This window comes from Nannospalax galili, unplaced genomic scaffold (assembly GCF_000622305.1).
Source record: "Nannospalax galili isolate Female #2095 unplaced genomic scaffold, S.galili_v1.0 scaffold461, whole genome shotgun sequence".
In the NCBI taxonomy this organism is placed as follows: domain Eukaryota; kingdom Metazoa; phylum Chordata; class Mammalia; order Rodentia; family Spalacidae; genus Nannospalax; species Nannospalax galili.
This window is the reverse complement of record NW_008349975.1, coordinates 10,936,114-10,960,354: the sequence shown is the minus strand read 5'-3', so window position 1 is coordinate 10,960,354 and position 24,241 is coordinate 10,936,114. Positions and strand designations below refer to the sequence as shown.

Below are 24,241 nucleotides of genomic sequence, written 5' to 3'. Positions count from 1 at the left end.
GCAGGGATTACTCTATATGAAGCACAATTAATAGATGCTCTTTTGTCTTAGAAAATTGAAAAGTCTATTTCTTTGTTGATTTGCCTTTGGACCAAGCTTTTCAGTCCAGCTTCCACTCTGCCTTCTGGTTTATATTTTAATGGGTTCTGTGATGTATTTGTCCATGGGTCATGTCACAAATGTAAAGTTAGTAAGGACAAAGACTGAATTTCCTCTTCTTTCTTGCTGTCCCCATTTCCTGGCTTCCTGAACATTGTTTGTAGCTCTACTCTTTACGTCTCTAACTGAGGGACTTTCGATAATTTCCAATTACTTGTCCCTCCTGCCTGCTCCTTTCTTATACCCCCAGAATTCAAACTGTCAGAGAATACTGCATTCTTTCCTTTACAGCATTTGTTTTCTTTCTTTTTGTCCTAGCCCTAGTGGATAAGTTCTCTGTTCTTATAGCTAACTTCTGTTTCTCTTTGTGTGTGAATGTGTATGTGTATGTTCTATGCATGTGTGTGCACATATGTCTGTGGAAGCCAGAAGTCAACATTAGGTGACTTCTTCCATCACTTTTCACATTGCTTTGTGAGATAGGGTCTCTTACTGAACTTGGAGCTGACCTATTGGCTAGATTGGCTGGCCAAGCCAGCCCCATTTCTTTCTTTGTTTTGGCTACCGGGATTAGATCACAGGTGGCCTCTACTATGCCCAGCTTTTTACCCACATTCGAGGGACCTAAAACTCACATCCTCATGCTTAGACAGCAAGCACTTGACTATCTCCCTGCTCACTTCTTCCTTTCATAAGTAAAAGTAGAGTTTTCATTTCAAATTTTCCTCTACTCCCAAAAGACATGTCACATTTTATGGTATGCTAAATGGCTTCTGCATTTCTCTCTACTCTTATCTTGGGCCACTTACACGTGCTTCTTATAATTTATTTTGCTTTTTGCATCCCCATGTCTTAGCAGTTATGCTGTTCCTTAGTAAGTCTTCACCTTCAATTTCTGTAATTCAAAGAAATAACCACAAAACTTACCATCACAGGATTTTTTTGTGATAAGATTTTTTTGTAAATATAACTGTGCTTTTTTATATTATATCACATAAAATATCACTCTATCAATACTTAGTTAGGAAGGTCTTAACATTAAGTAAAAAATTACATGTTATAACAAGTTTATGAGTCACTAAGAAAAATGAGTTAATACTTATCATTTGTTCAGAGGATTAATATAATCACGTTATTCCTCTAATATGGAATAAATGGTTTAATAAGTCAGAAATTGCAGGCACCCAAATGAAAAACACCTCTGGAAAGTGTGCTGTAGCATTATTCAAAGTCATTTGAGTCATTTCCTCAATAGGAGATTAGGACAAAAAATAGAAAGTCAAAGAGAAAGTGTGCAACTACTGAATGAAAATTTAATTAGCTTAACTTCATAAGTGGTTATCTAAATAGAAAATAGTTTTGTTTTTGTCAATGCTTTATACTGTATTAAAAAACCTTTTTAGAGATTAACAAAGGCAATGATTGGAATAAAGAGTGTAGCAGTTGGTGTTCAGCTCCTGTCCCTAAGGCACAGTTGAAGTCTTTATTAATGACACAAAGACACCTGGAAAAATCTTTCTATTGCATCTAACATCCACTATATCCTATAGGGAGAAAGGACTACTGCACAGGAAACGCTGACTCTTCCTCTTCTTAGATTTTTTTGTTGGACAAAGAGCATGATTTACACTAAACTGTTTAAGTAAAATGTTTTAATGCCCTGCTTTTACTGACCTTTGTAGGAAAATCTATAAGATGCTCCCAAGATATAGATTGATTTCCTCAAATTAGATGCTCTGTTGTCAACAACAACATGTCAATGAGATTGGCTACATTTCACCAGATTTGCAAACTTTTCAGTACCCAAAGTTTTCATTTAAGAGGTAAGAAAAACTCAAGGTACAGGGTCCTTTTCCTTCAGGCAAAGCCTAACTTTCTGGATTTAAGAGGCTTATTAAAGGTCTCATAAGATTTCCTGAACATCAAACGACTTTCCCAAAATGACATTTTCAGATCTAAAGCAAATGAATCCCATACTTGTGGATTAAACTTACCTGGAAATGTATGAAAGTTAAAATTAGTTACTGAGTTCAAAATAGTTTAATTCATTTGACGTCAAAACAATGGATAAGTTGCCTAGAATTCATTTTAAAATACTTTTTAAAAGTGTTAAAGTATATAGTATTTCATTCTTACTGTGTTATCTTCCATTTGAGCATTATCACTCTTTTGTTTGTAGTCTTTGAGTTTTTATTGATCATTACATAAAATATATTAGTCTAAAATATTTGTTAGTATGTTTTTGAAAGGAATGGTATACCTAAAAGATGATATTAATTATAACATGTACTTCAAACACTTAACGCCTGTCTTTTCCAGTCCTTATTATTTTCCTTATTATTTGGATGTTAAATTCAAAATCTAACATCACAAAGCCACAAATTTCACATCATAAAACCAAGTGAATTATATGTTTAGTATATTTAACAATGTAAAAAATATAAATTTTTTTACAGCTAATAAACAGAAATCTTGGGGCTTGAGAGATGGCTCAACAGTTAAAAGCTGACCTGGGTTCAATTCCCAGCACCCTCATGGAAACTAACAACCATCAGTACTCCAGCTTCAGGGGAATCTGACACCCTCTTCTGACCTCCACAGGCATTGAATAACATGGGTGCACTTACACATATGCAGGCAATACACTCATACACACAAAATAAAAATAATAAATAAGGGGCTGGAGAGATGGCTCAGCATTTAAGAGCACTGACTGCTTTTGCAGAGGACCCGGGTTCGATTCCCAGCACCCACATGGCACTTATGAACCGTCCTTAACTCCAGTTCCAGGGGAATCCGAAGCCCTCTTCTAACCTCCGTGGCATTGCATGACACGGGTGCTAAAAATTAAATAGAAAACTAAAGAAAGTTCATACAGAAAATTATTCATTTTGTGAATGTGTGTGTCTGCATATACACATGTATGGGTACATGTGAGTATGCATGCATCTGGCGGCAGAGGTCAAACTCAAACTCAATGTCCTTCCTTAAGACCCTTTATTTATTTATTTATTTATTTATTTTTTGGTCTTTTTGAGACAGGGTCTCCCTGTAGCTCCAGCTGACCTGGAACTTGCTATGTAGATCAGGCTGGCTTTGATATTAAAGGCATGTGTCACCACTCCTGGCTGCAGTCAGTGCTTTTAACTGTTGAGCCATCTCTCCTGCCCCACCCCATGCTTCCCATTCTTGTGTTTTGATATGAGGATCTTTCACTGGGACCCAGGGCTCACAGGTTAGGCTAGGCTGGCCGGCCAGTAACACTCAAGGATCCAATTGCCTCAGCTTCTCCAACACTTGCATTACAAGGATTCACTGCCACACCCAGTCTTTTATTTGGAGGCTGAGGACTGCACTCAGGTCCTCTTGATTATTGAGCAGAAACTACTAACTGACCCATCTCTTCAGTCTCTGAAAACGATCCATTCTTATGATCCATTCTTATTTAAGGCTGTTTGTTTTCCTTACCTTTAAGCAATTTATTCTCCATAGACACCCAGAGACATATAGTACAACATTGAGTACAATTACTACAATGCTTAAATGCTTAGCTATTTGGAAACAAATCTATTAATTGAAGATGCTGGTCCCCTAAGTTCTTTAAAATCCCCGAACTAAAGGATTGAAGACTGAACTACACATGTGGCCCAGCAGCACAAAGCTACCTGTTTGCAAAAGTATGCCATAGCTGCCCATCCTTCACACCAAGCAAAAAGTCCAAAAGACAGATGATAGTAGAGCTTGTGAATGCATGTAGTAAAGGTTAGACTACAAGATGGGGAGAAATGTACCAATAGACCATGCCATAACCTAAATTGGTGCTTTTCAAACAGCTTCCATACGAATTTCCTTGTGGACTTGTTAAAATATAGTAAGTCTTGGTGGGATGAACTTCCAGGAGTGATGCAGATCTAGGGACCATACTTTAGGGACCATTGTACTAAGGTATTAACATATTAGTTTACTAGCTTAAATTTACCTTCAATATTGTATAACAGTGTATAATATGAGCAAATCAATTCAAAAGACTCATTTTAGAAAGTCACTGCTGATAGCGTACTCTATACAGTAAATTTAGAAAAACTCAGATTTGTGCAATTTAAGGAGCTTTAGTTTCACTTTAGTTTCACTTTTACTGTTTTTAAATTTTTAATTTACTTTACTTGTATGACTGATTTGTCTGCATGTATGTAAGTGCACCAGTGTCCTGGAATGTCCTCAGAGGCCAGAAGAAGGCTTCATTTCCCTGGAACTAGAGTTATGGATGGTTGTTAGCTGCCACTAAATGCAGGGAATGGAGCCTGGGTTTTCTGTAGGAGCAGCCAGTGCTCTTAACCACTGAGCCATCTCTCTAGCCCCCTGTCTTTTACTGGTTTATGTCATTACATTTTCAACTTTTTAAATTTTCAGTGTATTTTTAAAATTTTAACTTTGGAGTCCTCTTTTAAGAACTTTCCCAGCCAGATGTGGTGGTACATGCCTTTAATCCCAGCACTCAGGAGGCAGAGGCAGGCAAATTTCTGAGTTTGAGGCCAACCTGATCTACAAAGTGAGTTCCAGGCTAAAATGAAACCAAAAAGAAGAAGGGGGAGGGGAGGGGGCGGAAGAAGAGGAAGAGGAAGAGGAAGAGGAAGAGGAAGAAGAAGAAGAAGAAGAAGAAGAAGAAGAAGAAGAAGAAGAAGAAGAAGAAAACTTTCCTCTAGTTGGCTCCCATATTCTTTCTAATGCCACTGCTACTTTTAAGTATCTACCATGTTCATTGTACTGTGCTTTATGTCCAGGTGGGACACAAACATCCATTCTGTTTGACTTGTCTCATTCTTTACAGTATCTATGTTTCCACATGTTTCTGAAACATTCACCAACAGACTATTCTATTTCACTAGGACCTTCATTAGGTAGCTCTCCATTTTCCTCTGAATTCAACCCTTGGATTTCTGAAGCATGTATAAGTATAGGTGATGATTCACCTTGGGTCTATAAAATTGCCCATAATATTTTGCATGGGTGGACAATACTATTTCTTTATATCAACCTTTCTGGTTAGAATTTTATTTTAATGTATTTTCCCTTAAAAACTTCCTTTTGATTTATTGCCAGTATTAAAATTTATTTAAGAAAGAAAGAGCTACTTCTAATCATTCTATTTATTCACTACCAGATACTCTTCTAGAAAGTTCAGTTACAAATATTTTAAATCCTGTACATGCATATACATAAATAAATAGAGCTTCCTTGTTCCCTTTACAATCTGCTTTTTGAGAAGGGAATAAAAATATTTTTTTCCCTGCATCCCTGCCTTCTCCTTAGCTTTTCTACTTTGAAACTACTGAGGACAAAGTCCCAGCAATCAAGGCCATCTTCCCAGGACTGGCCGCCAAGGTGGCACTGCCACACCCTGGCAGCGGTCATAGCAGTGGTTCCTTCTGATCTACAAAACAATACAATGAAAAAATCCTGTCACTCAGGTTCAAAGGGAGCAGAATGCCAGCATAATTGAGAAAGAAAACCCCACAGTGAATTCTTACCATTACAGCTAAAGTCTTTTCTTTGATCCTTTAGAATTTATGTTAAAATATACTTTCCAGGTTGTGAGCAGAACCTGAAGAGTACTTAAGTGCTAGGAGGAAAGTTAAAAGTGTGAGGACTAGTTTAGATCAAGTTCTTCAATGGCCAGTGCAGTAGAGGTAGTATTTGGTTTTGGGATAACGAAGAATAAAATTAGCAAATGAGACCTAAAAACTGAGAAGGTAAAATAGGTGATAGCAAAGCATACTTAGAGTGAGTTGCTAGTGAGCTAAAATTTCATATTTTTGCTTGTGTCTTGACAAACTATGTTAATTTTAAAAAGATGATTTTAGAAAAAGAACACACACTTAAGCATGTGTATGAGTGTGTAAATATTCTAAAAGTCTGCATGCTCAGAATGGATTACTTTGGTTCTAATATAAATGTATTATTGTAATAAATTTAGTTATAAAAGTTATAGTTAGCAATGTACTATGCAATTATTAAAAGGAAATACTTAGACTCTTAATGACTAAATTGTCTTTTATTATTTCATAAAGTTAATTTTGTTATGCACTTCAAAGGAAAATATTTTAAGTAAGAAGATTAAACATTTCCCAAGTAAGCAGTCAATATTAGGATGCAAATTATATATTTTGACATTAAAATAAAGAACAAATACATAGTGATTCTAGCTGTGGCCTGGTGTGTTAGTGAGACAGATAAACTACTTCTTCATGCTGAACTCATGTTGTGATCTCAAATCTATTACACTTTTGAATTGATGTGCTATTATCTTTGGACAACTTTCACTCTAGGAGGTGATTCTAGCAAGAAAAATGTCTTAAATGAAATGCTTGTAAACAAGATAGATACTACTACTACTACTACTACTACTACTACTACTACTACTACTACTACATGAATCAACATACGTTATTAGTAACTGTATAAAAATGATTTGAGAGAAAGTGTTTCTAATATTTTAGATAAATATTTGCAATATTACTAATTATGTATTTACTACTACTACTACTACTACTACTACTACTACTACTACATGAATCAACATACGTTATTAGTAACTGTATAAAAATGATTTGAGAGAAAGTGTTTCTAATATTTTAGATAAATATTTGCAATATTACTAATTATGTATTAGCAACTGCCACCATATATGGTTATGCTGAATATAAGCACATATTCATGGTAAGTATAGCATTACCTATTAGATGGATAATTTTAAAGCCTGTGAAGGTGGCTGGTGAAAAGATAGTTTAGTAAGTTCTTTGTTACCTTTCACACTTACTTTTCACAGTTCTCAGTAAATAGGAGAGTTAAATAAAATACCATTTAAATATGGCTATAGCTGTATAAAATGTATGGGTGGAGCATGGAGGCCTACACCTGTATTCCCAGTACTTGGGAGACTGAGATAGAATAGTCAGTTCTAGGCCAGCCCGGGATACATAATGTAACTCTGTCTCAAAAACATAACTACACTGAATAAAAAAATATAGGGCTACACTTGGAAGCAGAATATTTCTGCTATGATTTATTGAAGTTAGGTATGGTATGATCAAGCATGAGAAATATGCTGCAAAGTTTGGGAATGGCAAGAACTGGCAACAATGTAAAGAAGTAGTTTTATTAGCCAATATTAATAAGGCTCAAGTAGCTAAACAGAATTTGTTTCACATTTTAGCTATATTATAGAATAGTCATGACATCAAACGTGAATCTACATTACAGATTTCATTACGTGTTTTAATGTATCAATTATACCTACGCTGGCAATTATCATATAACTAATGTGCTAAAATAAAAATAAAAAGAATGTTTTAAGATTATTATGTGCTACATGGATGGGACTTTATTATTAACTTATTTAATTGCTGATAGTCCTCTATGCTTAAATTGTTCCGAAGGTCCTATCAATGCATTTTAAAAAGGCGGATCAAGACAGATAGAGAAGAATTTGAGCTGCAGGGGTAAGCTTTGAAGAATAAAAGCAATTCAGGATTGTAAGAAATGGTAACAGCATCCTAGTATGAACCAATCTGATCTGTACATGACAGTGAGAAAGAAAGATGGCAAAGTGTAGCAGTAAGGTTTACTTTTTTGAGGCATGTTCTCACTAAGTAAGGCTTATTTAACACTTATTTGGCACCTAACATCTGGGAAACATCATCAGATTTAAATTTCACAAAATATCCTTTATGTGTATTATGAAACTTATCATTTTGAGAAAATTGGGGCAAAACCAGGATGTTTTATCCCCAAAATATGTCTAGTCTCCAAATGTGGTATCTTGTATCACGTAAAATAAAAACCAGTGAGATAAAAAGTATTCAAAATTCCTATTTATTTTTGTTGTCTATCACTTGCATTTCTTTAATTTTTTGTGTGAATGTGCGTGTGTGGGGTGTAAGTGGAGCCCAGAGGTCAATGTCCATGTGATTCTTTAATCACTTTACACTTTACTTTTTGAGACAAAGTCTCTCACAGAACCTCTGGCTCATCAATTAACTAGACTATCTGGCCAGCAAGCCAGAGGGATCCTCCTGTCTCTGCCTCCCCAGTGCCTAGATTACTGTGGCACTAGGCTTTTTTTATGTGGGAGCTGGGGACCTACATTCAGATCCTTATGCTTGCCTAGCAAGTATTTTATGGAATAAGCCATTTCCCAGCCCTGACTATATTTATTTATTTACTTATTTATTTTTGATTTTTTTAAATTGCATACACATATGCTTTACATACTGAGTACTCTTACTGCTTATCTCCCTACCATGCCTGTCTTCCCTCCCCCTTTACACTTTTACAGTATTTACTCCAAGCGAGGCATGGTGGTTCAGGCCTGTAATCCCAGCACTCCCAAGGAAGAGTCAGGCAAAGGAATCTCTGTGACATCTAGACCAGCCTGGTTTACATAGCAAATTGCAGGCCAGGTAGGGCTCCTGGGAGACTGTGTCTCAAACAACAATAACCACCACCACAACCAAAACCAAAACCAAACCAAACCTAAAAAACAGTTGTAGAATATTACTACAGTGATAACAATGCTTTTGTTAGGAAGGGTATCCTGAGATGAAGTTAAAAGTAGAGGAATGGGCTGTGAAGCCTTCACCTTTTACTATCTGTGGTTTGTGTGTATGTCACTGAACACAAGACTCTTCACAATATTTTGAGACAGGTTTTTGTGTGATCTTGAACATCCTCTTTAGCCACATAAAGGCTAGTCATTTACCTATGACAAAATACCCAGAATTATTACTCTTCTAAATGAGGTAAATCTACAAACAGGAGAAAGGCTCATGTTTGCAACCAAGAAAGTATTTTTGAAAACATGAATAATCTGTCTGCTCAAGAATGAGAAAGACAGCATGGCTCTCTAAAGACATTCTCAGCCCTGCCTAGCAACACAGGTTGGTAATTCCAGCTAAATGGGAGGTTGAGTTAGAAGGCTTACAAATTTAAGGCATTCGTGGGGGGCTACAGTGTGAGTCCAAGGCCAGCTTGGGCCATTTAGTAAGAGTCTGTAACCAAATAAGAAGTAAAAAGAGCACTCAGAATGCAGCTCAATGGGGGAGCACTTGTCCAATAAGGCCTTGGGTTCCATCCTCAGCAACAAACAAAAACAACCTTTTGCCCCCATTTTTTTTTTTTTTTAATTCAGAAAGACTAGTGTAAATGCTTCCATTTGGAAAAATTCCTACCAATATACGATTCTATTACCAAAAAGTATTGATATATTACTGTAATTCCCAATTTTATGAATTGGTTAGTAACTTTTCTAAACAGTATTTTAGTAGGTTTTGTCATTGGTTATTCAAAATATGAAAATATAACAGCTACCAATTAGTTTGTGAAAATATCAGACAGGATAAAAGATTTATATAATTTTTAGCTAGGATCATAATTAAATAATAAAATTATGTATTTATTATTCACTTGAGATAAGGTCTTGCTATGCTGCCATGCTGGCCTTGAACTCATAATCCTCCCGCTTCACTCTCCTGGGACTACAGCTTTGTGCCACCACACCTTTAATTAGCTAGAAGTAAGAAGTGATTACAGAATGACTACTGTTTACTGCATTAAGTTCATTTATACTTAATTAAATGATTAAGTAGCCAGTGGAGGTGAAAATGTAAAAATATTTATTTCATCTTTTTAATTTCACTTTTACATATGTATGATGACCTGCATAAGATTAGTAGATTGCTACAGATACATAACAAAATTTAATGGGTACATATACTTTGAAGTTGTGTTTTGTTTCCCCTGTTAGATAGAATAAAAACGTTTTGGAGAGCACTATTTAATGAGCAGGTAACAAACAGAATTTAGATCCTGAGATCCAGCTGATTGCTGCCACTGACTAGTCCCAGATCACTAAATCTCAAAATAAGGTAAAATAAGATGATCAACAAAATTCATTTCAATTTTGAAATTTCTGGAATGTAATTCATCTTTCAAAAGCAGTCATGGGGTTGGGGAGGTGGCTGTCAATAAAGTGGTTACTATGCAAGCATGAGGACCTGAGTTTCGATCTTCAACCCCCATTTTAAAAGCCAGGCATGGTGGCATATGCCTATAATCCTAGTGCTGGTGAGGTAGAGACAGGAGGATCCCTGCAGCTTGCTGACCTGCTAGCTTTGCCAAGTCAGACAGCTCTGGGTTCAGTGAAGGACGCTGTCTTGTCTCAAAAAATGTGATGGAGATAGATAAAGGGAGACATCTGACATTGCTCTTTGGCCTTCACATACACTTGAACATACATGTGTAGGTACATCTACATATACACAGGAACACATACACACACACACACACACACACACACACACACACACACCACACACACACACACACACCCACAAAAGAAGCACTCACACAGGCACACACAGAGGCGCGTGCACATGCTCACACAGAGGCATGTGTGCACTCGCACACGTGCACACACGCACTCACACACACACACACACACACACACACACACACACCACATACACACACACAGCCACAAAAATCATTGTCTTCCATAACAAAAAGACTTTTTTTCACAGCAGTATACTGTAAGACTTTAAAAATCTTCATAGTGAATGAATGCGTGTTGAGGCTTTACTTTATTTTCTGATTTACTATGATTTCGCCAGTATTTCAAATAATTTATTCCCCATGTTATTACATTGCCACTCTGTAAAAAAAATAAAAACAGGTCTTTGAAAATTTGCTTCTTTAATAAGTCACTCAAAGTTAGTTGAGGATTTAGTGGTAATTTTATCTAAAATCTAAGGCTGAAGAAGCTATCTAATTGTTCACATAGATTCGTCAGCACTGACTTTATTGGTTCTTTATTGCCTTGGTAGCTGTCATTTACCTTTGTAAATCCTAAATCGGTTGTTTTTCTTTCAACCTATTAGGCAGAAAAAGGATAAAGGAAAGCAAAGAAGCTGAAGTGCCAGGAACAACACGCATGGCATTTCAATGAATCCTTATAAAATCTTTGTGAAGTATTATCAATCCCATTTTATGAAAAAACAAGATAAAAATGTATGAGTACCAAGACCAAGGTTAGGCAGCTAGTCAGATGGTAAGATGTTAATCCAGCTCTGTCTCAAAGCCAAGGCTGTCTGAGCAGGGAATAGCCATATTACATTACTGCTGGATGTAATTGAAACAAGATGGTTTCAGGTAAGGAGCTTTTTAAGTGGTTCAGAATATGAGGTGAGATGCTACAAAATCATAAAGAGGGTCATAGCAGAATCAGAAGGGTTATCAAATAGAATTTACTAAGCTTAGTTGGTTAATTGCATATTCAAGAATTTAATCTTATGGGCTAAGAAGAAAAGGTTCTCAGAATGGTGTAACAAAAGTAGACTTTTCCTAAGGTTTGAGGTTAAAGGAGAAAGACATACAATCAGGCAAAAGTCTACCAGGGAAAAAAGAACTGCAAGAAGAGATAGGCAATTATCTATGACAGGGTATGCATCATTTGGTGATGAAACCAGAGCATGAAATTCTGAGAAAAATACGGTTTTAATATTGAAGAAGTGTTCATTATAAAAAAAGACTTTAAAAAATCACCATGTAGCAACATTAAGAAGAGATTAACTACTCATGTATACCTGACATACAAACACACACATACATACAGCCCTCAGGTAAAGAGGACAAAGCATCATTTCATAGACAATATTAGTGGTGGTGAAAGATTAAATAGAACAAAACCTCACAAAGCAGCCGCTAAGGAAGAAGCATTTCAAGATGAATAGGTCACAGGCAGAAGAAGATAATGCTTAAGTCACAGTCATTAGCTGTGACCAGAGAAAAGGCTTCTGTGACCTTTTACTTTGATCTTGTTCACAGAGAAGTGACTAGAAAAGTCCTAGATGTAATTAAGAATTCATTCTTGGGGCTGGAGAGATGGCTCAGCGGTTAAGAGCACTGACTGCTCCTGCAGAGGACCTGGGTTTGATTCCCAGCACCCACATGGCGGCTATGCCTTCCACTTCTGAGTCCCAGGATTCAAACTGAAGAGGTCAGATTTAGTAGTGAGTACCTTTACCCACTGAGCCATCTTACTGATCCATATCCATGCTTTAAAAAGAAGGAAACCAGGGTTAAGAGATGGCTCAGCTGTTAAGAGCACCGACTGCTCTTACAGAGGACTTGGGTTCAATTCCCAGCACCCACATGGTGGCTATGAGCCGTCCTTAACTCCAGTTCCAGGGGAATCTGAAGCCCTCTTCTAACCTCTGTGGCACTGCATGACACGGGTACACTCACATACATGCAGGCAATACACATAAAATAAAAATAATAAAGAAAATACTAAAAAAATATTTTTAAAAGAATTCATTTCCCTAGGTACTATGGAAATTCGAGCTCTCAGATATGAATATTTTGCACAAATTACTGGTTATCCAGAATCAAATATCACTTGAATATACAATATTGAACCATACAAACTACAATAGCAGCCTGCTAGGTAAGATGAGCCATTGGTGCACCAGTGGCACAACTGTCATTTATTGACAATTTATTGAAATAATGACTTCAAGAATAATTTAAGGCCTATAAGAAAAATGCACACATTCTTGGTGTCTTAACTGCCAATGAAAAGAAGCTGGTACACTCCAATTAATAAAAATAACACTCCTACTCAGTTGTACAGTAGCTTCACCAGGGAAAAACACACCTAAAGTTTTTAATATCGTAAATAAAACTGGGGTCTAACTTCTGCATGATGTGGAGACAATTCACCTATCAAGGCTTTTATTGCCATATTCCAAACACTTACTACTTCAGTTAATTAAATGTTTTTAGTATATGAATAGGCTTCTTTCATTATTATTTGAAGATTATTTCTTAATAACAAAATTAAGAGACTTGGGGTTCCTACCTAAAAAAAAACTCACATATTTCTTGTTAAGTGACAAGAAGAGAAAATCAAGAGACTTTATTCTGCTAAAATTAATCATGATTTAATTTTATGCTTGGCCTACCTTGCACATAAACTTAGACATAAATATCCCAGGTAAGACAAATACATTTCTTAGTCTTCTGGGGAAAGGAAAGAGCTACCTGCTACTTTATTACATATTATATGTGTTCAGTTGTTAACCAATTAGTTGCCTAATTCTACATCAGCATTATTACTATTTGGTCATTACTTTAAAAAATCATATGCTAGTAGCTTGATTTACATTATTTTGTGCAATACATTAATTTTAATAGGTATGATTATTATGTTGAACGTTTACCTCAGTTTTAAGTAATTTGTAGGTGATCACATACTTAAATCAGTGAGCCAGGTGTGGTGCATGCCTATAGTTCTAGCTATAGGTAGGCTAAGGCAGGAGGAGCTTTTGAGTCTGGGAGTTCAAGATCTGCCTGGGGAGCACAGCAAAACCCTGTTTCAAAAAACAAAAGTATAAACAATAAAAATACAAGTACGGACAAGGGGTGCAGGGGATGAGGAAGATAATGAAGGGCATATGGAAAAGCTGTATGGAAACCTGATATTTTTTAAAGCCAATTAAAAATTAAAGTTTTAATAAAAAGAATTTGAAGAGAGATGTACTGTATGGCTGGATAATGATGTTCTTAGAAGCCACAGGTTATTGAACAGTAATTTCAGTTCCAAGTGTGAGATACCTTCTTCTGAGCTGCTGACCATGGAGGCCCCAGATGTCTCCAAAACAACATAGGATCTTGCTACTCCTCTTGGTTGCCCAGCAGAACTAGATGATACAACCCTGTTATTGAAGACACCATACACCTTGACTGCAAGATGCAGAAAAATCAAGCTGAAACTGAGCTGGAGGCTTCCTCCTTGGTAGCTAACTTTCATGTTAGAAATTCTATGTAGGTTGTGGAATGAGAAAAGCCATCAGTAATCTCACCTAGCTGTGAACCATACGTACTACAATAGCAGCCTGCTAGGTAAGATGAGCCATTGGTGCAATAGTGGCACAACTGTCATGTGGGATACCAAATACTCTGACTGGATTTGAGGCCCATTCCATGGAAGTGAATTTATGCCTGGTACTGTAAATCTGGTTAAAATCTCATAGCTGATTATGTCTTAGGCCCAGAGGGAGAACTTACTGTTGTTTAACTAAACTGGCACAGTGTCAAACTGTTTTTTAAGTATTTCTGCTTCTATCCATAGACAAATGCTACTCTTGTTCTTAACCAGAGAGGCTTTTCTTTGCAGTGAATGACAGTGAATACAGAGACTCATTGCTGCTCAAGGCACTGAGAATAGAGGATGATTGAGCGTTCAGTATTGAAAAAGGCCTTTATACCACCTTCAATCAAATCTTAAGGAACACTGTAGAAGAAGACGTAGAAAGTGTAATAGCCAGAAGACAGGGAGAAGGGCTGTGAAATACTATCTCCTGCCATTGCAATCATGAACTCACAGCAGCTATGGTTGCCTGTACTAGGCCTGTACAAGACTGCCTGTCAAGATTCAGTCACATATGGGGAAGGACTCATGGGGTCCTGCCCTTCCATGCTGAACTAGTGGCTACTGATGGATTCTGGGGAAGAGACAGTCATTGTTTACCAGGCTCCACTGGATAGTAGGTAACTCCTGGTCAAACAGTCGGAATTCAATGAGCCACAAAACAAAGCAAAAAGATATGAACATAGGAAAGGGACTTGTAGGATGAGGGGGTTTGACAGGAGTGAGAGGAAAGCAAGAAAGGGTAGAGGGGAGATTAATCAACACACATCATATTCACATATGAAATTGTCAAGGAACAAATTTAACTAATAAAAAAACGTGGACTAGGATTAAAAACCAGGTATATCTAACTCTTTTAAAACACTAGTTCTTCTCATGTTGCCAAACTGTTTTGAATTCCTACTGTATCAACTAGCTTTCAATCCTGATGCCTACAAATGACCTTCTGTTGGTATACAGGCTATTTTCTCATTTTAATTATTAATGCCCACTATACAACCAAGTTACAGCTAAGCATTATAATTGGTTAATAATAATTTCACATTAAAAAATCATGATTTTGCCTTCATCAGTCTTCATAACCACCTGTGAAATTTTATATTTCACTCTCTTAGAATAGAGCCTTTACTTCAGCATAACATAATGGTTTGGGAATCTCAAGTTATATGACTTTAGAGACATAAAAACATTTCTGAGTAAATTCAGAATTAAATTTTAGTTTTATGTTTTGGTGAATAAAAATTTTCCTTCAAGCTTGACATATTTTTGATTCATTTATTTATTTTTAATATTTAACATATATTTTTATTAAATTTTTGTGCATTTCATACATCTTAATCATATTTAGACCCCCTCCCCATCTGCACTTCCCCTTAGCACCTCCACCAGATTTATTGCATTCTGACATATATATTAAGGCTTATTGAGTCAAGTTTGTATACCCAAATGTCCCTTGGTGTGAGTTCATTCACTAGACCCCGTCAATATATCTAGCATAACGTCATTCCCTTAAAGGCAATAGACTCCATTGGCACTCCCTCACTTAGCAGTGCCAACAGTTCCTTGGCTAAGGTTGGAGCCTCCTACCCATTTCTCCAGCTCTGTGCTGGTTTTTTGTCTGGTTTGAGTTTGCATAGGTCTTGTGCATGTTGTCACCATTGGTGCAAGTTCTTATGAGCATGTTCCCAGAAGCCTGGAAAACTGTTTCCTTGTGGTGATTCACCACTCCTGGTTCTTACAGTCTTTCTGTCCCCTCTTCCACAATGGTCCCCGATCCCTGGGTGGGCAAGGTTTAATATAGGAGTCCTGTCCAGGGGCACGCACTCTGCAGTCTCTTATTCACTACACTTTGACCAGTTACATCTGAACAATGGAATTTCAATTTCTTGAATATTATGGATAATAATGTTTTGTGTCTTTCTTTTCATGCTTGTGATAGAACTCAGAGCTTTGCACATACTACGTGAGCCCTCTACTACTGAACTACATCCCCATCCCAAAACACCGTCTTTACTAAATACTCTCTTGATACTGAGAGAAGAAAAAAAACCCAGGCAAATATTTACATATTATTTTGGAAGCCACATTTTTGGAACACAACACAGGCTTTTTACGTGAAGGAATAAACAAATGATTAAACATTTGCTACAAATCTGTGACAGAAACTAGAAAAATTCAAATTCTTAGTCACACCAATATTCACTCAAAGGATACCTTCACATTTGATCTCTCATTCTTAATACTTTAGATATAAGACAAAAGGCTCAAAATAAGCTTTATGCTTTGGAATGAACCTTTGAATGGTCACATTATGCACCTCTTTGGGTAGCAAAGGTTTGTGTTTTAGAAGTCTTGGGTTTTGATGGAATGCATGGTTACCACAGAGATAAGGGGTTTTAAGCCACAACTTAAAATATACCATAAGGTAAACATCACCTAGGAAATTCTTCTACATTGTATCACTATTTTCTCCCTTTTCCCCTCCCTCTCTCCTGCTCTTGCTCCTTTCTTTCCTTTTTTACTTTCTTCCTCCCCTCCTTCCTTTTCTCACAAATGTTCACTCATCCCCTTGCACATCTTTAAGAAATACCTTGTTACTGTAAAATACCATGCAATATTATAAGAGATCTCGAATCTGGAGCTGGAGAGATGGCTCAGTGGTTAAGAGCACTAACTGTCCTTGCAGAAGACCCAGGTTCGAATCCCAGCACCCACATGGTGGCTAACAACGTTGTGTAACTCCAGTTCCAGGGGATCCAGCACCTTCTTGAGTCCTCCATGGGTACTGCATGACACAGGTGTACTTGCACATATGCAGGCATAGCACTCATACACATAAAATAAAAATAATAAATCAAAAAAATTAATAAAAATAAAAGAGATCTAGAATGACTTTTGATTGCTTCTTAATTTTAGATAAGCTTACTTTAAAAAATGAAGGTAAACTCTTAAAGATGAAAAAATCTCTTAGCCTAGGTACAGGTCTGATTTAAAAGCCTGTTCTGTAACTTCAGCTTCTCTGTTACCTGGCTTTTCTGTGCTGTGACTATTTCTTTCCCCACAGGTGTCCTCCGATATTCCCACGCTACCTTTAACAAAAGGCTAGACATCAGCCAGTCAATTTAACTTAATGGGCTACCTGCCCAGGCATATTATACTTGGAGCTATATCTGTAACTATGGAGAGTCCTAATACTTACTGCCTTGCTAATGGCAGGTAGTTGGTTTTCACTAAGTAGGTGGATGTACAATTTTTCAGGTGGAAAAATACTCTCTGGGTGTCACAAGGTTGCAATGTGTGGGAGACTGTGCATAGTTTTTATAGGCAAGGTTGACTGATGCCTGGCACTGGTATGATTGTCTTACTTTTCCTTAGAACCATTTAAAAGTGTTAAAAAGGAATAAACAATACTTCTGCCTAGGTATTCCATTTTCAAAAACACCTAGCAATTGATCTTACATTAAAGAAGCCCAGGGACATTCAATAGTTAAATAAAAAAATACACTAATAAAGAGGTAATTTGATATGCAATTTCATACATTAATAATTAGCAAAGCATTACTGAACTTCAAGGTAAAAAGCTATGGTAACATAGCTAATGAACTATCGATGCCAAAGTAGATGTCACAATAAAGTTCAACTTTAATAAATCATTTATTAAATGGCTACAAATGAACCATTTTGGTAACAAGTAATAGGTAACTACTAAGCTCCTTAATTTATATATATAAATGAGGAACTTGAAGACAATTAACTTTACAATTGTTGAAGGTCAAAGCTTGTCAGTGAGTTACTGCACTGTGCCTCGAAGTGCTGCTGCTACATTAGGTCAAGTCTAAGCTCTTCCTTGGCTGCTCTGTGTTCTTGCAGCAGCCATTATTGCATGCCAAAGTAGCTGAAGTATAAAATAAACAAAGGAGGATAGCTAGCTACAGGGTATAGAGCATCCTAAAAGTTAATTATCCTAAGTGTAAGAAATAGTGAGCTCAAGGAATTGGAATTGTAAAGGAAGAAACTCTATTTGGAATTACATGTAGGAGCTAACTGTTACAGAAAATAGGAAAGACTCACTTTCAACTTCTAATGCCTATTTGGGTCTTGATGGGTCTCGAGCATCTCTGAAGCTCATAGGAGATTACAGAACAGAGTGAGTCTAGTTACAGAGTAGAAATGTGTAGTACACGGTACCTTTGATTGTCTCCAGGAGTAAGAAATGATAAATTCATCAGAGAAAGGAAATATATCTGTTTTTGGAAGCAAGAAACTGCCTAGTGAAAAGTTTGCTTTCTAATAAATCAAAATTAATGCTGTAACAAAATAATAGGTCAAGGTGGAAAATCTTTTGTCCTTTCTGTGTTAATTCACAGAAACTTTACAATTTACAGAGATTTTCATGGATTATTCCAGGTAAGTTTATCAACTATTATCTTTCTCTGCATAGAAGAAAAGATAAGTAGAAAGAAAATCTGAATTCCAACTATACATAACTGAATTTATATTTCATAGCTTATAATATTTAAATGACAGAAAAGTAATAATTAATAAAACAAGTGCATGTATAAATTACAATAAGTGCCAAAGATAATCCTATACTCTAGATTTAAAGACAGTTAAAGGCAGATGTGAGTTTGGATAAAGTTGTTAATATATCTGAAACTGAGCTTGAGAATCACGCTCAACAGGGAACCTTAACTAAAAAAGGAAAAATCAATGACAAATAAAACTGGTTCTTCACCTCAAGAGTTCCAACCAAGTGAGACTATTAAAGAAACCACAGTAGTACTGTGTTGGTGCAGTGTTAGATTTTCATTCTGCAGCTTAGGTTTATTCACCGAGTGCCTGCAAGTTGAAATATAATTTCTTCTGATTAGGAACACTGTAAGAAGTGAACCTTGGATAACGAGAAAAACAAGAAAACTATACTAGAGGTTAAACCTTATTAGTATGACACACAACTGTGAGAGTCTTTATTCTTTCTACTTATTAGTGAAGTACTTATCAGCTAGCTGGTTGTTTTCCTCCAATATCCATTCACAAAACTAAGTAATTCCATTGAGGATTCATCGATGGTATTACTTGAAAGTGGAAGAAAATCTTGATAACTGCTCTCCTTGGAATGATTTCCTATGTGGTCTCAACATGGAGACACTAGCTATAATTTTACATGTGGATATTAGGAATTTTCTTCTAACCTGAAACTTTTTTCCCCTGAACTTTCCTCCATTCCAAATTAGTACAACACAAGGAATAACAAGAATTCATCCCATCTTCCTCAAACTTATTCTAAATCTCTTCACTGAAACACGACTTCAGGGGTTACTGACTCCCTTATTGACAGTTTGAGGCTTTTGTGTTATACAACATCACTAAAATTAAACACATTCTGATGATTTAACTCGACATATTTCATAAATCTTTGTCAAAACAATTATTGTCAACTACAATGCAATTATCCATATTCAATTTGATGACTCAACTGGAAAATTACTTTTTTCTAATAAATTTTTCCATATGACAATAGTGAATCAGTGTTGATTAGTTGCTCAGTGTGTGCTAATTAATGAAGCCAGGTAAATTTAGGTCTGTGCTAATAACCTCGGGAGTAAAAAGAAATCTCTACATATGGTTCTTTGTCTTTGATGAAGAGAATAGTACTGTGTCTACTTTTCTTTCTCTTTTTCTAATTTCTCCCAGAAGTATAAAATAAACAATAAAAATAAGCAATAAAACTCAACTCCTCTTCACTGACACTGCAGATAAAAAGACAAGAGTTGTTTGGAACCTTGCTCTTCGGTCAAGAATGAAAGAAAAGACAGAAAGATTTTTATTGTTGACAACTAACAGTGAGGACCTCCTGCAAGCTCATCCTCAGGGCAGAACTGGTACAGATCATACAACTGATGGCAAGAAACAACAATTTATTCATTGTGAGGTGGCTTCTTCAACCAGCAGCTCATTTAAATGATGAAGTTAGCCATGGGCTCTGCATTTGGCAGGGGAGCATTCTGTCATGGGTCCACGCTCCGTTATTTTTGAGCTTTTACATGGTGATAATTCATTTTCTCTGAGCCCAATAAAAACAGTGCATTGAAGAAATAAAACTGGCAGGAACTACAGAGGAATCTTGCCTCCAAGCTGCCCAGAAAACTCTAATAAGGTTGAACATGACTCTTTGTTCACACAATACATAACACAAAGGAGACACTGACTGTTCAAGTTCTGTCCAAAGACAAAAGGTGAAATTTCATGTACCAGGAGATATTTAATAATGAAATCAATTAACTCTGAGAGGTTTCACTGATTTATGCTTTTATGTGAGCAGACAGCTACCTATGGGCTAGCCTATGCTAGAAATCCTAACTTCAGTGTACTGCAGAATGTGCACAGAGAAATAGCCTTATGCTGGTAAGAAGAGAAATGTGCACAGAGAAATAGCCTATGCTAGAAATCCTAACCTCAGTGTACTGCAGAATGTGCACAGAGAAATAGCCTTGCTGGTAAGAAATCATTAAGAAATGTGGCAAAATGTTTTTGTAAGGTTCCAGATAACTAGTTGTCTGATAATAATGAGAGGATGGAGTTTTTTGGGGATAGAAATTTCTATTCACTGTAACAAAGAATTTCCTAATGGAACTAAGAAAAAAGAGGTGGTTTTTGCATCCAGCAGCTCATGTTAGCCATGGGCTCCGATTTGGGGGAGAAAACATTCTCTCAAGGGCCCCAAAGCCTTCTACTTTTGAGTGTCTTCAGAAATAATGCTGGAATGAACTTTAAAGAGTAAGTTTAATCTTTCTCACACTGAAACTAAATATGTCTTTAACAAATGGTCAACTGACTTATTCTTACATACTGTACTTGGGGTCCACTATGATTTTGTGAAATAATGGACAATATAACGCTTGAGAAAGTATAGAAGTCTAAACATGATCTTTGAATCAACCTGTATGGGACTGAGATCACTGTTTATAACCCTTTCCCTTCCCCACCTGCTTGATATACATGAAAAAAAGAGCACTTAGGAAAAGTTTCACTGAAGTGAACAGAAAGTGTGGAAAGATGAGAAAGCTCAATGGTTAACCAATTAAGAAGTTACCAACAATCTGGAATTGATCTTGGAAAAGACAAAACATTGAAGACATAATTATGATGAATATCTTTGAATAAGTAATATGTTGGACTAGCTTATTTTAAAAATTTTAGAGGCTCAAAATTATGGCCTGTTGACAATCAGAGAATATACCCCATTTGCACACAGTGTTCTTAATGATCAAATAATGTGGAAGCCTCATGCATCTGTGTTACCTGCTTTCCAGTGGTACATTACTGCCAAGGACCCAGCTGTCCTGCAGCTGGACGGACTCGGGTGTGGTTTGCAGCTCGGCGGGCAAAGCAGCCGGCGGGGCCGGACTCTGGTTCCTTCTATTGGTCAGGGAGTTTCTATTGAGAGAAGTGATGGATGGATGATGCTGTGCAGAGTGCTGCTTATGGGAAGGTGGCAAAGGCTGCAGGGTAGACTGGCCTTGGTTGTTTGCAGGTTGTTCTGAAAAAAAAAAGAGGAAAAACTCATTATATATATAATGTGTCTGTCTATGTATACATGCATACACCCTATCATTTTTTTTGCATATCTGCTGTAGATGAATCAGAATTTAAAACTGCAAATAAATCCATAACCTAATAGATTTGCATATTATTCTATTAAGTGAGTGTTCAGTGACATTCTTTAAGAGCAAGTTTACCCTTGATACGCAAAGTTCTAATTAATATACAACAGATGGCAAAATTGCTTTTGGTTTTAATTTGTTTCAGATTTTTTTTCATCTGGTTTTATTAGCACCTACAGAAAACAACATCTGACAGCTCCCCTAATGTGCCTTTAGATTTCAGCTTTTTTTAACAAACCAACCCTGAAATTAAATGGGTAATTTTGATAGAACACAAAGGTTTTCAAAATGCATATAATCCCTGTAATTATTTAATGGAGTTTTTTTAAAGCTTTACTTAACTGCAATAAATTATTACAAGCTAGTTGCTGAACAGCAGTAGACTACTCTAGTTTAGTGCATTTCAAATAAGGCAGATCTGCACTATGATCCACTAATAGATGCTAAGCATTCTTTAGCAGAAGGTCACTCTGTGAAGCAGATGTTGTTTCATGGGTACTTAACAGACTGAATCACATCTGATTACAACGTCAGAAGACTCATATACTTAATGACCGTTACATCCATTAGAACACACACAGAACAGATTTTCCAATTTCACAGAATGCAGTATAGCTACGTTTTGGAGTGAGTCATAGGTGACCAGAGAGGCTCCTGCCATTATATAAATCAGTGATACAAATATTTAATTCTAACCCAGGATCATAAAGGATCCAACAATTTCAAAATATAAACACAATGTTGTATTGTAACAATGGGGGCATTCTCTAGAGCTAGTAAGTTATAAGTTAAAAATAACAAATCAGTATAGCATCTGAGACCTGGCTTTCAGTCTCATGACTTAGTTTTGAACATGCTAGAATTAGCAAATACTGCATTTTACTAGAGAGGTGGCACCTTAACTTAGTATTATACTTATCTTTCTACACACATAAGACGCCAGTGTTTTTATTAAATGTAGTTCAAAATGTAATGTAATTTTAAAGTGATATATTAAATTATTATATTAATATATATATTAAAAGAAGAGGAAACAAAGAACTATCTTTCAGGTAAGATGTGAAATCCAGCAGTTATTATTAAGGCAAATCACACAGTCTAATACTATAATTTTGGCTACATGAAATGAATACATGATACATAATCATATGACTATGCTATCAAACCTTTTTAGAGAATAAAATAATAAAAATAACTTCCCTCATAACATATAACATCAGTGATTAGTGTGTGTTTCTAAAGGTATCTAATAATCCCTGTCATGCAGTTTAATAACCAACAATTTCTCACTCTTGAAATGAACAGCATAGATAATACCTAAGTATATGAAAATAGAGCTACTTCCTTGCACAACCTTTATTCTTTGAGTTCCCCATTCTAGAATTCTTTCCTGGTTCACTGACTTGGTGATCAGGATAAACGAAAGTCTTAGTCTCACTTAAACTGAAATAAGCTTCTGAAGGAATATCATCAAGGTTAAAAATGGCACATGCAGTTATATCTGTTTTACAACATGAAGCTTTCAGTTTAAAATCCATGAAACATGGGGCTGGAGAGATGGCTCAGAGGTTAAGAGCACTGACTGTTCTTGCAGAGGTCCTGGGTTTGATTCTCAGCACTCACATTGTGGCTAAAAACTGTCCATAACTGCAGTTCCAGGGGATCCAACACCCTCTTCTGACCTCTGCCAGCACTGCACAACGCGGGTGCGTACATGCAGGCAATACACCCATACAGATAAAATCAAAGTAATAAATAAAAAAAAATTTTAAATCCATGAAACAGTTGTTATTCAGGTATTGTATAATTAGTATTGCTTCCTTCCACACTAGTGCATATGATAAGATTCTTTATGGATAGTTTTAAAGTATATTTAAAAGGCTGCAAATAGTATGTTATAGCAAGCTGCAGCTATATGCACACTAGTGCATATGATAAGATTCTTTATGGATAGTTTTAAAGTATATTTAAAAGGCTGCAAATAGTATGTTATAGCAAGCTGCAGCTATAACAGCATAGATCAGGTTGCTGTCAGCAGAGTGGGTAAAGAGAAAAGACAGAAACATTTCAAAGGAAAAAGCTTGGTATTCAGCAAGAATGGCATTACGCTTTACACATGTTTTTAAAAGAAATAAGATATGGTAGCATGGACAGGAAAGAGCAACACATAAGAAGTCCGAATAGCAAATCTAATCCTAACTTTGGGAGGAGTCATGATTGTGAGCCCGAGTTCTAATCTGTAACCTGAGAAATGATAGTGCCTCTTTTCAATCTTACTGCAATTCTACGGATTCAATGAAATCTACTCAATTGTTCTTTTATTCATACATTTGGCCATTTATTCCACAAGCATATAACTACACTCTAGGTAACAAGTGTATGCTGACTCAGTAATAGGTGAACACATTGTATAAATGGCAAAATAAAGCATGTGAATATGAAGATTATTACTGAAAATTAAATAAATTTAGATCCATTATTGTCACATATT

At 36.2% G+C, this 24,241-nt stretch overlaps 1 protein-coding gene across 4 annotated transcripts in view; it reads right to left on the bottom strand.

The window, feature by feature from the left end:
* Tenm3 (teneurin transmembrane protein 3) overlaps positions 1-24,241 on the bottom strand; it is a 654,883-nt gene that overhangs the window by 191,806 nt on the left and 438,836 nt on the right. For all 4 annotated transcript variants that reach the window (XM_029570439.1, XM_029570440.1, XM_029570441.1 and 1 more), the window contains one exon: positions 21,389-21,626. In XM_029570439.1, coding sequence (XP_029426299.1) covers positions 21,389-21,626 — 238 coding nt within the window. The remainder of the gene's footprint in view (positions 1-21,388; positions 21,627-24,241) is intronic.